This window comes from Notechis scutatus, chromosome 2 (assembly GCF_049901735.1).
Source record: "Notechis scutatus isolate UNSWTSFEM ecotype Mainland chromosome 2, rNotScu1.2, whole genome shotgun sequence".
In the NCBI taxonomy this organism is placed as follows: Eukaryota; Metazoa; Chordata; class Lepidosauria; order Squamata; family Elapidae; genus Notechis; species Notechis scutatus.
This window is the reverse complement of record NC_142010.1, coordinates 69,863,670-69,878,165: the sequence shown is the minus strand read 5'-3', so window position 1 is coordinate 69,878,165 and position 14,496 is coordinate 69,863,670. Positions and strand designations below refer to the sequence as shown.

The 14,496-nt window shown below is 37.1% G+C and overlaps 2 protein-coding genes across 5 annotated transcripts in view; one reads left to right on the top strand and one right to left on the bottom strand.

Moving 5' to 3' along the window:
- GRK6 (G protein-coupled receptor kinase 6) overlaps window positions 1–8,922 on the bottom strand; it is a 34,607-nt gene extending 25,685 nt beyond the window's left edge. For 2 of the 3 annotated variants that reach the window (XM_026673378.2, XM_087955068.1), the window contains exon 1: window positions 8,784–8,922. In XM_026673378.2, coding sequence (XP_026529163.1) covers window positions 8,784–8,835 — 52 coding nt within the window. In that variant the 5' untranslated portion in view covers window positions 8,836–8,922. The other variant, XM_087955069.1, reaches the window with a different exon arrangement.
- Window positions 8,923–9,198: 276 nt separating this feature from the next.
- Window positions 9,199–14,496, top strand: part of LOC113415710 (uracil nucleotide/cysteinyl leukotriene receptor-like) — a 37,809-nt gene continuing 32,511 nt past the window's right edge. Inside the window, exon 1 of one of the 2 annotated variants that reach the window (XM_087955065.1) lies at window positions 9,199–9,552. The gene's annotated coding sequence lies outside the window, so the exon portion shown is untranslated. The remainder of the gene's footprint in view (window positions 9,553–14,496) is intronic. The other variant, XM_087955064.1, reaches the window with a different exon arrangement.

Genomic DNA, 14,496 nt, shown 5'->3' with positions numbered 1-14,496 from the left:
CAATTATAGGAATTTAAAACAAGTTTCTATATGTACCAGCAATTCGTTTATATGGCATCCAGCAACCCTTTCCCCCCACTTAAGCCTTTTTATTGCCTTGAGTACCTACCGGTAGACAGCAATGACTCATACAGATGCTTTTCAGAAGAACAAATTCCTCCCTCCCCCCATTCCCCACCTCCCCCAAGCACCTCTATAACAGTATAAGCTATACAGGTAATTATAGTCTTGATATTCTTAAAGCAAAGGAATCAGAAACTGAGAAATACTGATGTGCAAGACCATCTAATCAGAATATAAATCCGGATTTAAGTCTAATTGTCATTTCTCTTGCAATGTTTATACTTCTAAGGAAGCAAAAGGGAAGTTTATTCTTAAGTATCTGTCAGCCCAAACCTTTAGTAATGAACCAGTATGGTTAAACTGAAATAGGTTGGCCAGGTTTCCTGTGAAACTCTTTTGCAAGAAGATTTAAATTCATTTATAGAGTGGAGGAACACAACAGTCAGCTCACCTGCATAGAAGTTAGAAACTATCTCACTAACTGAAGAAACTGTGCTATGCTATTTTTGCAGCTTATAAAGAAAAGCCAGTTCTTTGTACCACCAGCATTCAGTCCATCCTTTATGTAATCAACTGAAATGGATTGAATAGAAGATGAGCAACATTTCTAGAAAATAAAGCTCCGTGTTTGAAAGAAGTTACAGTACAGATCACATTATTATATTGAAAGGAGAAGCCTAAGTGTTGACATTAGTGATGATATTTAGAATTAACACATTCTGAGACTCATTTTACTGCTGTGGCAGATTTCAGGAATTAAACTTGGTTGGCCCTAGTTATTTTTTTTTAATTTTATTGGTTTTTAAAACAAACATAAACAAACAAAACATAAAAACATCAAGTCGTCTTCCATATATGTACATACAGTGTGCCAGTTGGTTTACAAATTGTTTTGTGCTTCCATTTCATAGTCTTCAGTTATAATTACATTGTATATAATCTCGTATTTTCAATCAAATATTAAATACATTACTAATCAATCATTTGACTATACTTTTATTCATTCATGTTTTACAAAATGATCATATTTTACTTAGTTTTATGTCAATTCATATTATCATCCCAGATCTATCGTAGAATCATTTTGTAGATATAATAAGAAAAGAATACATCTTTATATATTTATTATTTTCTAAAAGTCTACATATTTCATTACTATATTTTATTGCCTAACCATTGATAGAATAGATCCCAAATTTTATAAAATTGTTTATCATCTTGTTCTCTAATTTCAAATGTCAATCTACTCATTTCAGCACATTCCAATATTTTCTTAATGATTTCCTCCTATGGTGGTATTTTCTCATTTTTCCAGTTTTTAGCAAATACAATCCTAGCTGCTGTTAATACATTTACAATCAGGTATTTCAAGTCTTTACTATATATTTCAGGTAAAATTCCCAATAAAAATATCTCTGGTTTCAATTCTATATGTTTTTTTGTCATTTTTTCCAACCACGTGTGGATTTTAGTCCAGTATTTTTTAGCATCCGCACAAGTCCACCACATATGGTAATATGAGCCAGGTGTCTGATGACATTTCCAACATTTTTCGGATTTATTCTTGAACATTCTTGCTATTCTTGTCAGGGGAAAATGCCACCTGTAAAACATCTTATACAAATTTTCTTTATATGCTGTTGACATTGTCATTTTATAATTTTGAGACCACAATTTTTGCCATTTCTCTAGCTCGATCCCATATCCAAAATTCTTCCCCCAAGCAATCATAGTTTCTTTAACTTGTTCTTCTTCTAGTTTAATTTCTAATAAATATCCATACAATTTTTTAATCACCTTTTCATCAGTACCTGTCAAAATCTTATCTAAGTCAGTCAATTTATCATAGAAACCTTGTGTTTTAGAATCTTTATCATACCTTGAATGTATTTGCGCATATGAAAACCAATTCATCTTTATACCTTGTTCCTCTAGTTTTTGTATAGATTTAAGTTCACCCTTTTCATTCAATATTTCACCATATCTAACTGTTTGTTCCTTTTTGTATATTATAGGATAAGAAAATGCTTCAATAGTCGATAGCTAGACTGGAATTTTCAAATAACATTGTCTTTTAATCTTCTCCCAGTTTAACCACAGAGACTCCCATATATAATGTCTGGTTGGCCCTAGTTATTGTTTAAATGGCAGACCACCTTCAAATTCCAAGAGTCTGGGCTTGATTAGGAAGTCAAAAAGAGATCCGGGAACAATAACAAATCACTTCTTGAACACTGCTAGGAAAAATGTATGAATGAAATCACCAGGATTTGAACTTGAGGGCATTTTTACCTTTCCTGGAAACTTAACCATGAGATACAGAGAGCAGGAAAGGGACAGAATACTACAAAAGACTGATGTGTAGCAACCTCCCTTTTTTTCTTATTAGAGAACAGACATTGCTTAAAATGGCACAAAACAATTGTACCATATGATTGACTACACAAATCTAGGAAGGAAGTGAATCAAGGCAGTGGGCAGCCAGCTGTACAATATTCTCAACGGCAGCTCCATGAAGGGAGACGCTAACTAGCACCAGAAGTAAATATTCCTTATAAAGGTCTACGTTGTAAAGGTTTTACCAATGAAAGGTTCCCAGCACGATCATTTACCAAACCCCAGCACCGATCATTATTTTTTCCTTCCAAAGGAGAAATCCATTGCAAAGAAAAAATAAGACAGCAACTCAGCCATTCTATTCATCTTATCTCTGTAGAACAGTCATCTACCATGGCAGAATTGCTCAAAAAGGGGGAAAGTTCCTCCAACTTCTCCCCTAGTAAAATTCTTACTAATTCCCTTTAGAAAACATTTGTACTGTAAATGGGATTCACTATGTACATAGCTGCAAAGAGGCACTGCTGAATAAAAGCAGCTTAGTTTTTGTAAGTTATTTTGGAGTCTAGAGGGAATTTATGAGGAGAAGAGAGCCAAAGAGAGGTATATCATAACGATGAACAAAATTGTTGTTTTCTTTGATGAGCAGAAAGAAAATGCTGTAAAATCAGGGTATATATGTATTGCTGAATGTGTGTGTGTGTGTGTGTATGTTTTCTTAAGTTTTCGCGGGTATTTATATGTATGGTATTCAGCTTTGTTCGGGTATTTTCCCACGTCATGATAGTTGTACTTTTAAAGTTGTAGCAACATTTCGGCAGAATCTCATCTGCCATCATCAGGCTTCTGTATTGTGTTCGTCTGTGAATCAGACTTTCACACCACAAGCCAAGCAAACACCTGGGCACAAACAGATCCTCCCTGATACCTCCAGCTCAAACATACCCCAACCAGGCACCCAGATCAAACCTAGCTTCCTAATAAACGATAGCCATCTGTTTACTCGAAGCCAAGCTGCACTAAAAGCCTCCAATACAGGAAACAGAATGTTGCCAGACAATCAAGACAAAAAGAAGCTACAAAACAGACAGAAGATATTACAAACACCAATCAAGCAGAACACAGCCAACTCCAAGACCAATAAACACAGACCAAGACTCCCAACCAATCAGGTTGAAGAAAAAAACCATTCAAACAAAGCACGAGGCTAGCACCAAATTTAAAACAGAAACGGCTGCGAAAGCCTGACACACACGACGAAGACGAACCCATAACATGAGCCTGATGATGGCAGATGAGATTCTGCTGAAATGTCACTACAACTTTAAAAGCACAACTATAAAGATGTGGGAAAATACCCGAACAAAGCTGAATACCATACATATAAATACCCGTGAAAACATAACACACACACACACATATATATATTATATACACATACACAAATGTAGAATGTGTAGCTATCATAAAGTCTCCTTCAAATTGTGATTCCTTGCAACTTTATAGAAACATGATTGTGTCAGGCCGAAAACAAGTATGACACTTGATAACTCTTCCAAGTTGAGTTCTTTATTGTTGGAAACCTGTAGATGAAATCTTGCCAGACTGAGCGCTCTAGTAGCTACATCTACAATACTCTCTGTTAACTATTAGAGAAAGGCTTGTCTTCACCATTTTTCTCTCACATGTGCTATCTGGGCTCGGTTGCCTCTTATTCCTCTGCAATGCTCCCCCCTTCCTCCTGGGGATCTACATTCCATTCCATCATATAATGTTGGTTTACATCTATATGTCTTCTTAGTGCTGCATTCAAGATCACTATCTCCTACAGTTTGGAATCCCATTGCCTCAGTTCCATCTTAGTTTTGTTGCATCTCAGGGTTGGGAACTTTATTTTTTTCCCCATCTCCCAGAGTCTTCACTGATATGGCTGCTAGAGTAATTATCTGACATTTTGAAGCAGGAAACATAGTACTGTAAGCTCTACATTAGGCTTGATTATGTATCTTTGAGTCAACTCTTAGTGACCATACCAATTTTCTCCTTAATAATCTGTTCCTAATCCGATCTTTCTTCCCATGGTGCATTTATGCTGATGGTGTAATTAAATCCAACCATCTCATTGCTGACTGTCCTCTATTTCTCTTTCCTTCTATCGTTCCTAGTATTACAGTGTTCTTCAGAGAGCTAGGTCTTCACATAATGTATAAGATAATTTGAGCTTGGCTATTTGTGCCTCGAGTGAGAATTCCAGGTTGATTTGTTCAATGATCCAATCTTTATCTTCTTGACTGTCTTTAGTATTCTTAGGAGGAGCCTTCTCCAACAACAAAGTACAAGGGTGTCAATACTCTACCTATCCTGCTTCTTCAAAGTCCAACTTTTGCTTCCATGAAGTGCCATAGGGAACACCATAGTATAAGTAAACCGCCATAGAACACCATAGTATCTGTAAGTATAGACTGAACACAGCAACTGAATAACTTTTCCAAGGCATTCATGACTGCTCTACCAAGGGTTAATCTACATCATATTTCATGTTTGCTTGCTCCTTTACTGCTGATGGTTGATTCCACAAGGCAGAAGCTATCCATCTCCATTGTCAATTTTAAGGCTGGCTTTTGTATCTATTGTCATTAGTTTGATTTTCTTCATATTTAATTTTTTTCACTGTGCTCTTTGATATATAGGGAAACTTTAATTCTCTCCCAAGCACAGGAAAGAAAAAAAACACCAACCCCTTTTTTATTTGCATGATTATCCCATCTTATTCTGTTGTTTTCATCAAAATATTAAACACAACACCCAGAGGTTGACTAACCCTGTTGTAGTGCAAAATTGCTGCCACCAAAATGCCCAATATTGACCAATATAGCACAGTAGATTATAGGTACTTTAGCATAAAAGAGTGAAGATTTCATACACAGATTCAGCGCCGAAGGTAAAAGAGAGGTTAATCTCTACAGAACAAAGTGTTAGTTTTCTTAAAAGTATGTCTGTACAAAAGAGAATGTGAGAACTTGTTTAGCCTTGACAGAAAAATATTTGATAGCAAGCCACTGAGACTTGGTTGAAAGATGGGCAGCTACACAAATGTTTTAAATTAGAAAAAAAAAACATGCAAGAATTTACATGCAGATCTTATACAATAACCAAACATGTATTTATTTTGCTGTACGTACATCTGCCGCAGAGCCATAGCCATCTGAACTAGTATAGTGCTACTATTTGTTGTGCTCATTGAACAGACTTGAACAATGGGCTGTATCCAACAAAATGAAATTTAATGTGAAGAAAAGCAAGGTTTTACACCTGGTCAGGAAAAACCAAAGGTACGAGTACAGATTAGGCGAAACCTGGCTCAAGAACATTAACTGTGAGAGGGACCTTGGAGTCATAGTGGACAATCACTTAAACATGAGTCAGCAGTGTGCAGCAGCAGCCAAAACAGCTAATACAAACCTTAGTTGTATAAGCAGAGGCACAGAATCAAAATCATATGAAGTATTAGTACCACTTTATAAAGCCTTAGTAAGAACACACCTGGAATACTGTATCCAGTTTTGATCATCACATTACAAAAAAGATGTTGAGCCATCTTTTTTGTTGGAATTGTTGCATGGCAATTTTTCAATGAGATAAATGGTTGTATTTATGAGACAATCTGTACGTAGAAACTTAATGTCATTGTGTCTACTTTACTCTTTATAACTCTCCTTATAAACAAGCTTGTGCATTTCAGACACAACTCCTGGCAGAGTACATAATGCAAATGACGAACATGACAGGGGCCTGGTCTGGTTGCCTCACATGCATCCATACTTTTGCAGAAGACTATGTGTTATAAAATGTATTGCCTCATTAGAACTAAAGTTCTGTCTCTTCCTTTGTCAATTTTTGAAGATTCATTGTTACAACACTCCTGCACAAAAGAAGAAACTTTAACATACATAAAAAACTGCATCCCCATAATCTTAACAAACTGTATGATTCAGTAGATTTACAATGAAACACACATTTATAAGACTACATATTTGAGTCTTGATAAATACACAAACGCCTAGTCAGTTACAGACATTTTCTGCTGCACTTTTAATGGACACAGGTTAAATTATATCCAGCTGTAATTGGATGATGACTGACATAAAGAAGTAATCTAAATCTACTGCCTGAAAATCTTCCAAACCTAATAAAATCTTCCAGACCTAATAGCATGATGTCTTTTTTTTAAAAAAAGCTAAGTATTTTATAGAAGACAGTGCCATGGGTATTATTTTAAACATAATACAAACTATTCCCTCTTTATGACCAACTTGAAATTAGGTACTATATAATTCTATACCTTGATAAGCCATTCTTGCAATGACCCAGATATTTTCTTATCCCAGTTCAATTTTCTACAGATTTTCCACGTTTCTCTTTACTATCCCAAAGCATTTCAGCAGCAATTGTTCATTATATATGTCAACCCTTCTTATGATTCAGGCAGTTGAGTTAATAGCAATATTCAATTCTATAAAGTTGATTATTTTCAAGATGTTTAAAAAAATCTCAGTAAGACTTATTTAGAATCTTAATCATCATACAGTCTATCTATAAAAATAGTTACTAAATCGTGAGGAAAAACTTGCTATTTTGATTTTAAAAAATCTAGACTTTGGCATATAGAACTCTTAAAAGTTCATCTTTATTTCACAATAGTTTGCAGTTCTTCAATGACATTTTTAAATTTAAATAATTAAGACATTTTGGACACATTCCTGTATGTGTTTGCTGGGAATTTTCAGTTAGTATGATGAGTCTTGCTTAGGTTGCAATGATATCCATACTTTCTTGACAGCAAATCCCAATGATATATGGCACATTTTCTGAGTAAAATAAAGATTAGTGTGCTGCCATAGTCTGATTTTCATTTCCCACAAATTGTATATACAGAAAAATAACCCTGTATAAAAACAATATAAATCCTATATAAAAGCAAGAGCACCTTTAAGAAAATATGCTTAAGGGTAGATGGCAGAATGCTAAAAGAACATTTTCCAGCAAAAGACTTGTAAATGAAACTTCTACATGGCCTTTTATGCAAAGTCATTGCTTAAATAGAAGTTAATAAAAAAAAAATTCTCCCTTGCCATCAAACTATAAGAACTTTGTTGATGAATTCAGAATTTAAATGGCATTCAATGTGTTACTTGTGACCATAGGAACTGAATCAGAAGAACCAAGAATTGCACAAGTCAATAAACCCTCCCCCATAATAAGCAGAACTGAAACAGTTTAGTAAATCCACACTCATAGATCTATACAGATTTACATTCAAAGCCTCACAGTCATATCAAACCTTTTACAGAGGACATATGTTATACGCATAAGTCTATCATATCTATAAAACGATAATGTTAGATTTGCAATGGCACCCACAGAAATTGTTGTGGCCTGGTCCACATAGATTACTAAGCTTTAAAAGATTCATCTGGTAAATACAGTATGTCATACTACTATAGCTTGTTCAATGAAACATGATAACATTCTGGGTTATATGAAAATAAAACTTATCTGTCAGATAAACTTATACTAGTTTAACAAACTTGTAGGGATTCCCTTAGGATTGGGTTGTACACTGAGGCATTTCTAAGCTCCTCTCAAGCATGGGAAATCAACTCTTGAGTTGATGCAAGACTTCTGAGGATGCCCTCTTCATGTCCAGCTTGATACTAAAGTCCAGAAAAGTTAATAGTTTTTTTTTAAAAAAAGAAGTCAGAGCATCTCGATGGTATCACCCCAAACTACAGTCCCACCACCATAACCAATACAGCCCCCTTTGATCTATTTCTCAATGATAGTATCTACAGTTGTTTTCACCACTTCGTGGACAGCTCCTCCGCCAGGCCTAGTAGACGTCCACCTCTCTTGGCTGCTAATTGGTGACTCAGAAGCTCTGCTGCCTCGTACTTCCGACAGCCCGGCAGCCCAAGCTGCAAAAGCCCTGTGGCCACCGCGCCACAACTTCCTTCACGCCGATGCTTTTCAAGCAAGCATCATCACCTCCCAAGCCCAGCCTCACCTCCGCCTGACCACTCCCGCCAGCCGGGCTGGCCCTCGGCATCTTCCACCGCCGCCCTGCCTCTGAAGACCACCGGGTCCTCCGCCCACTTCCCTACCTACCTACCTACCTACCAGCCGTCCGTCCGTCCAGAGCATAGCTCCGCCGACCACCCCTTCTTCCGAAGAGGCCGTGCATTATTGCATAAGGACCGCGGTGCCCAGACAGGAGAAGGGGACGCTGGGCCAGAAAGGACCAGCCCTGGCTCAATCCGGAGAATGCCCGGGGTTCCTTTCCCGGTCATCTCCAAACCTTTCCCCAACCGAGACCAGGTTCTCACCTTCGCGCGCCTTGAGCAGCACAGTGTTGGCCACGATATTCTCCAGCTCCATTGGGGCCAGCCCGAGGCGCCGCCGCCGCCGCCGCTGCTGTCACCTCTTTCCACCCGTCCGTTCTCATTCACCACCTCCCCCACCTCCGACCGCTTGGTCCGGCACCCAGCTACTGTACCTCCATTCTTAGCCCGCCCACTGCCTGCTCAGCCCGACCAATCCCCGCGCCAGCATAGCCCGCATCGGTCCCTAAATGGTCCGAGGAACTCCCCCGCCTTCACTCTGCCCTTCTTTCTCATTGGTTGCCGAAAGAAAAGAAAAAAAAAGCCAGATAGAAGGCATGGGCCGCAGGGTGATTGGCTGAAACTGTTTCGGCCAGGCGGGGGAAAGCTCTTTAAAAAGGGAGCTGTCGGTTGGGTCATCATGGCAAAGACTTTGGTTGAAAGGGTTGGGCTTCCTTCCCCAAAATGCAATGGCTTGCGAAGGTTGCTAATCAGAAAAACAGGTAGCTTCAGTGGTCATGAAACAATAATATCACGCATAGTTCGCCTATAGACGAATCAGAATGTAGAGTAGGTTTCAAGGCTTTTGGCTGCTTGTGTAACTTGAAAGTATCTCTATTGAGTAAGACAGAAGGAGCAGCCTCATCTCAGAGACAGATGTAAATACCTTACAAACGAAAGTCCCAGTCGAATTTTTGGAGAATTGCTTTAGATAGAACTGGAATGCGTGTAGAATTGCAGCTTTAACCCTTGAAGAAGAACAACAAAAATACAAGTAAGAAAGTTATGCTATTCAGCATTGTAACTGCTGAGCAAATTAGTAAACTTCTGGTTTTGATCCACATTTTGGATGCAAATGCTGTTGTGAGCTCAGACTCAGTTCAATTACTTCCTGGCCTATTTTTTTTAAAATGATTGTTCTAATGGTGTTAAAGATGAAAGCTAATGGTGAATGTGCAATTATTGCATTGATACAGTAGTGTATTCAATATACCCCGATAAAGTAGTTTCTCCCTTTTTATGTATATGTCTCCCAATCAGTTTTGATTCTGGCAACTGCCCACACTAGGGAAGAGAGAGTGTACACAATATATATGAGGCTCACATGTATGAGGCTAATTTGAAGAGGAATGTTTTGTGTATGTGTATATGCATATATTATCTGTCCAAATCAATCCATTTCTAGATGTAGCTATCCTCATTAAAATTTATGGATTGTAATCTAACATCTAACATCCAGTGCAGGTAGATAGATGTGTGTGTGTATACAGGTGTATATATTCATTAAAGATAGATGATAGATAGATGATAGATAGATTTGTTTACTTAAGGCTTTACTTAAGGCTGAGAAAAAGTATGACCCAAAATCACTCATCCAGTTTCCATGCCCAAGAGACTAAAACCAAATCTTCATTATTATACTACACTTTTCTCTGTTTTTATCTTTTTAATTTCCTTGCTTTTTATGTGTTTGATGTTTCTGTGTTATTTTTTTAAGTTGTCATTGACAACTGCCCAAATAAATGCATACAGGCATATACACACCATTTTCTTAGAGATGGATTTTCTTAGCTCTACCTTGTTACTTAAAATAAGTTATGTAGATGTGGTATGGAGTCATTGTGGAAATGTAAATGGGAAAAAGACATTTACCTATCCCATTCTGAAATTAAATTGATCCCCCAAAGTTGGAATCTTAGGCCTGTCAGCATTGTTGGTCCAACAATTCAGTAGTTGGATATGCTTTCAGACATATATAGTTTCAATAGTTCTATAGTTTCCATAGTTGTAAGGAAAAAGAAGTACATACCAAAATTAAAAGAAAAAAAAATCTCAGATGATGATCCAGCAATGTGATCTTAATGTTGCATACATACATGTCAAGGCTGCATCGTACACTAATTAAATGTGTACCTATAAATGGTTTCAAATCTAAGAAAAATAGGTATATACAATAATCACAACATGTCCCTGTATGCCAATTCTAGAAGCTCTTGTAAGCTAAATATGATGTGTATAATACTGCTTGCCAATTCTTGGGTCAGTTTTATCCTATAGCTCAAAATTCTCGTATTATCCAAACTGAGACTTAAACCCTAATAATTTTGGGGCAGTAAATTTGAGTGAATTTAATATTGTTAATTTTTTTACTGTGTGTGACTGCAAATTTTTTGAACATAACACTCACTATGTGGTTGTACCTATGAACAAAATAAATAAATATATTTCTAGCCAAGAAATTATTCTTGGCCCTGAAAAGAGACTTCTGATTGCCGTTTGAACAACATATTAGATGATGTGGCTGAACAATTTGTACTACTGCTTAGGTTAATTGCTCAACAAGGCAGTTGGCACCACTGTCAATGTATAGGTCAATTAAGGAATAATATTCTTGCTTCTAAAGTCATGGCTTGAGCAATTCCTGTGCCCCATGGCAGGGTGCATTGTAGAAATGGAAGAATTAAAAAAGTGAAGACCAAATACCTACTGAGATATTTAAAAAAACCTGAGTCTAACCTCCATGAGTGCACTTTTTGGATAGAAAGCATGAAAAAAGGGAGATAACTGCTCAGTTAATAGTAAAGAAACCAACCAATTTTTTTAAAAAACTGTCAGACAACATTCTTAATATTTTTAATTGATTAAACTTCACACATTGACCTCTAACAGCCTTTGAAGCATGCTATGCTATAGGGCAGCAGCCCCCAACTTTTTGGGCACCAGGGACTGGTTCTGTGGACAGAGGTTTTTCTGCACACTGGAGTGCTGTTCCATTGGTTGATTGTTCTCACTGTCAGAAAGTTTCCCCTTATTTACAGGTTAAATCTCTCCTTAAGAGATACAGATAACAGATAATCAGAGTTGGAAGGACCTTATAGGTCATCTAGTCTAACCCCCACACCTAGGCAGGAGACCCTACACCATTTCTGACAAATGGCAGTCCAATCTCTTCTTGAAAGTCTCAAGTGATGGCGCTCCCACAACTTCCGAGGGCAAGCTGCTCCATTGGTTGATTGTTCTCACTGTCAGAAAGTTTCTCCTTATTTCCAGATTAAATCTCTCCTTGTTCACTTTCCATCTATTATTCCTTATCTGGCCTTCGGGTGCTTTAGAAAATAGCTTGACCCCTTCCTCTCTGTGGCAGCCCCTCAGATATTGGAAGACAGCTATCATGTCTCCCCTGGTCCTTCTCTTCACTAGACTAGCCATGCCCAGTTCCTGTAAGCATTCCTCATATGCCTTAGTCTCCAGTCCCCTAATCATCCTGGTTGCTCTTCTCTGTACTTTTTCTAGAGTCTCAGCATCTTTTTCATAATGTGGTGACCAAAACTGGATGCAGTACTCTAGGTGTGGTCTTACTAAGGCTTTATAGAGTGGTATTAGTACTTCCCTTGATCTTGATTGTATCTCTCTGTTAATACAATTTAGGATTGCATTGGCTTTTTTGGCTGCTGCTGCACACTGCTGGCTCATATTTAGCTGGTTGTCCACTAAGACTCCAAGATCCCTCTCACAGTTACTGCTATTGAGCCTGGTTTCACCCAGTCTATACGTGTCCTTTTGGTTTTTCTTGCCAGGGACTGGTTCTGTGGCCAGAGGTTTTTCTGCAGACTGGAATAGATGTATGGTAGATTGCATGGCTGCCTGCATCCGCGGATGGGGCTCTGCTTGTTTCTGCGGCCCTGTTGCTTGCATGCTGCAGCCCAGTGCCAGTCCACGGAGCAGGAATTGGGGACCCCTGCCCTAGAGATATAAGCACAGGAGTAATCATTGCTTTGGTGTGCCTTTGAATCGGTGTTGACTCCTGCAGCTTTCTTGGAAAGATTTTTGGAAGTGGTTTGACATTGCCTGCTTCCTAGGGCTGGGAGAGTGTGATTGACCCAAGGTCACCCAACTGATTTCATGTGGGAGTAGAACTCATAGTTTCCTGGTTTAAGTATGTCCTATAAAGTGGGCATGTAAAGAGGTGGGTTGGTATCCATATTAGAGTTATAACATAATTTTGCAGTGGGCTATTATTATTGGTATCTCTCCCTACATCAGATGGGATACTGTATGCAGAGAATGACTTAGAATCATTCTCGGTGTGTGATCCATAATTCTTTCTGTGTCATCTTGCCCACAGTTGCATCCTAAGATTCTCCAGTTTTTTAATAAATTACTAGTCTAGTCACGTGACATGAGTTTTCTTTTTCTTTTTTTGCAAATTTTATTGGTTTTTAAAAACAAACAAACAAAAACATAAAACATCTTTTTTGAAAGCAGCATAATCCCAGGTTACATCTCTTCATACAGACACAAATTCAAGTTCATGCTCATTTTTATATTCCATTCCATATCTTATTACTATTCTACATTTTCTGTGTAGCTTCTCCTCATTTTTAACTTTCTTGATTCTATTTTATTTATTTCATCTCAATTCAAATCATTATACATATTCTTTGTCTGTCCTGTTTCAACTGTCTCCTATCTTTTCTCATTAAACAAAATTTCTCCTGTAATCACTGATTGGAGTATGACGCCTTTATATCTTTCCCCTAAAATTATAACACTTAATATAATACATAACTTCCATTCGGATTCTGCTTGGTACATTCTAAAACTACACACTATATTCTTAAGAAAAAGAAAAAATTATAAATGTATAATATAATTAAAACAACAATCCATTCCAATTCAATTCTATCATTAATATTAATATGCATTTAAATCTTAACATTTTGCACATTACTTTTCAAATAAATATCATACTTCTATGGGAACATTTATAAACTTTCGATAGTTAATTCCCCCACCTCTTCACTTATATTTTATAAAACAATTAAAATGTTCCCATTCCTTCCTAATTCAATTTTCTCCTTTATTTTATTTCATTTATTTTATTCACAAGCATTTCACTAAATTACACTAACTATTTGATCCCTCTTATTAATCATATATTGTTTCCAATTTTCTAACATTATTTCTATTACAAATACAACAATACAATCTTATGTACCTTCACAGAATCCCTTTTTCAGTTAGATTTTCACCCATTATCTCTAAATAAGTCCTGTTTCTTTGCATCTTGCTCCAAACCTTTGTAACTTCTCTTCCCTTCCTTCTTCCCTCTCTTCTTCTCTCTCCCCTTTTTACCCCCTGTCTCTCCACCTCCATTTCCTTCTTCTGTATTCCCCTTTTCTGTTGCTTTCCAACATTATATCCACTTTTCAAATTATTTTTCCCTTTTTTGCCTGTTTTTTTAGGTCTTAAATTCTCCATTCTCTTTCCCCCCTTTTCCCTTTCTTCCCCACATAGAGTTACTTGTTCATTAAAGATGGCTTCTTCTTTGTGCCAGTCTTCTTGTTTTGCTTGTTGTTTCTCGTAGTTGCAGATCTCCATTTCTAGGAATTGAAAAACGAAGCCAAAAGAGCCCTTCCCTTCTTGTGAATCTTCTTTATATTTTTTAAGTTCCATTTTCAATTCATCCAGAAGTGATGCCATTGTAAAAAAAATTTAAACAACCACCCAATTGTTTTTAGTCATTCAAATATAATAGCCAAAAATCCAAAAGTCACCAAGCAATCCAAATACACACAAGCTGTTTCTTTTTACACTTTCTTCTGTTTTTACTTTCTCTTCCTGGGGTTACTATTTAGTTGCAAAGTTCCAGTCAAAATGTATCTTTTAGAAGTCTTATTGAGATTTTACTTTAGATTCTTTGGAAATCCAGGCAGTC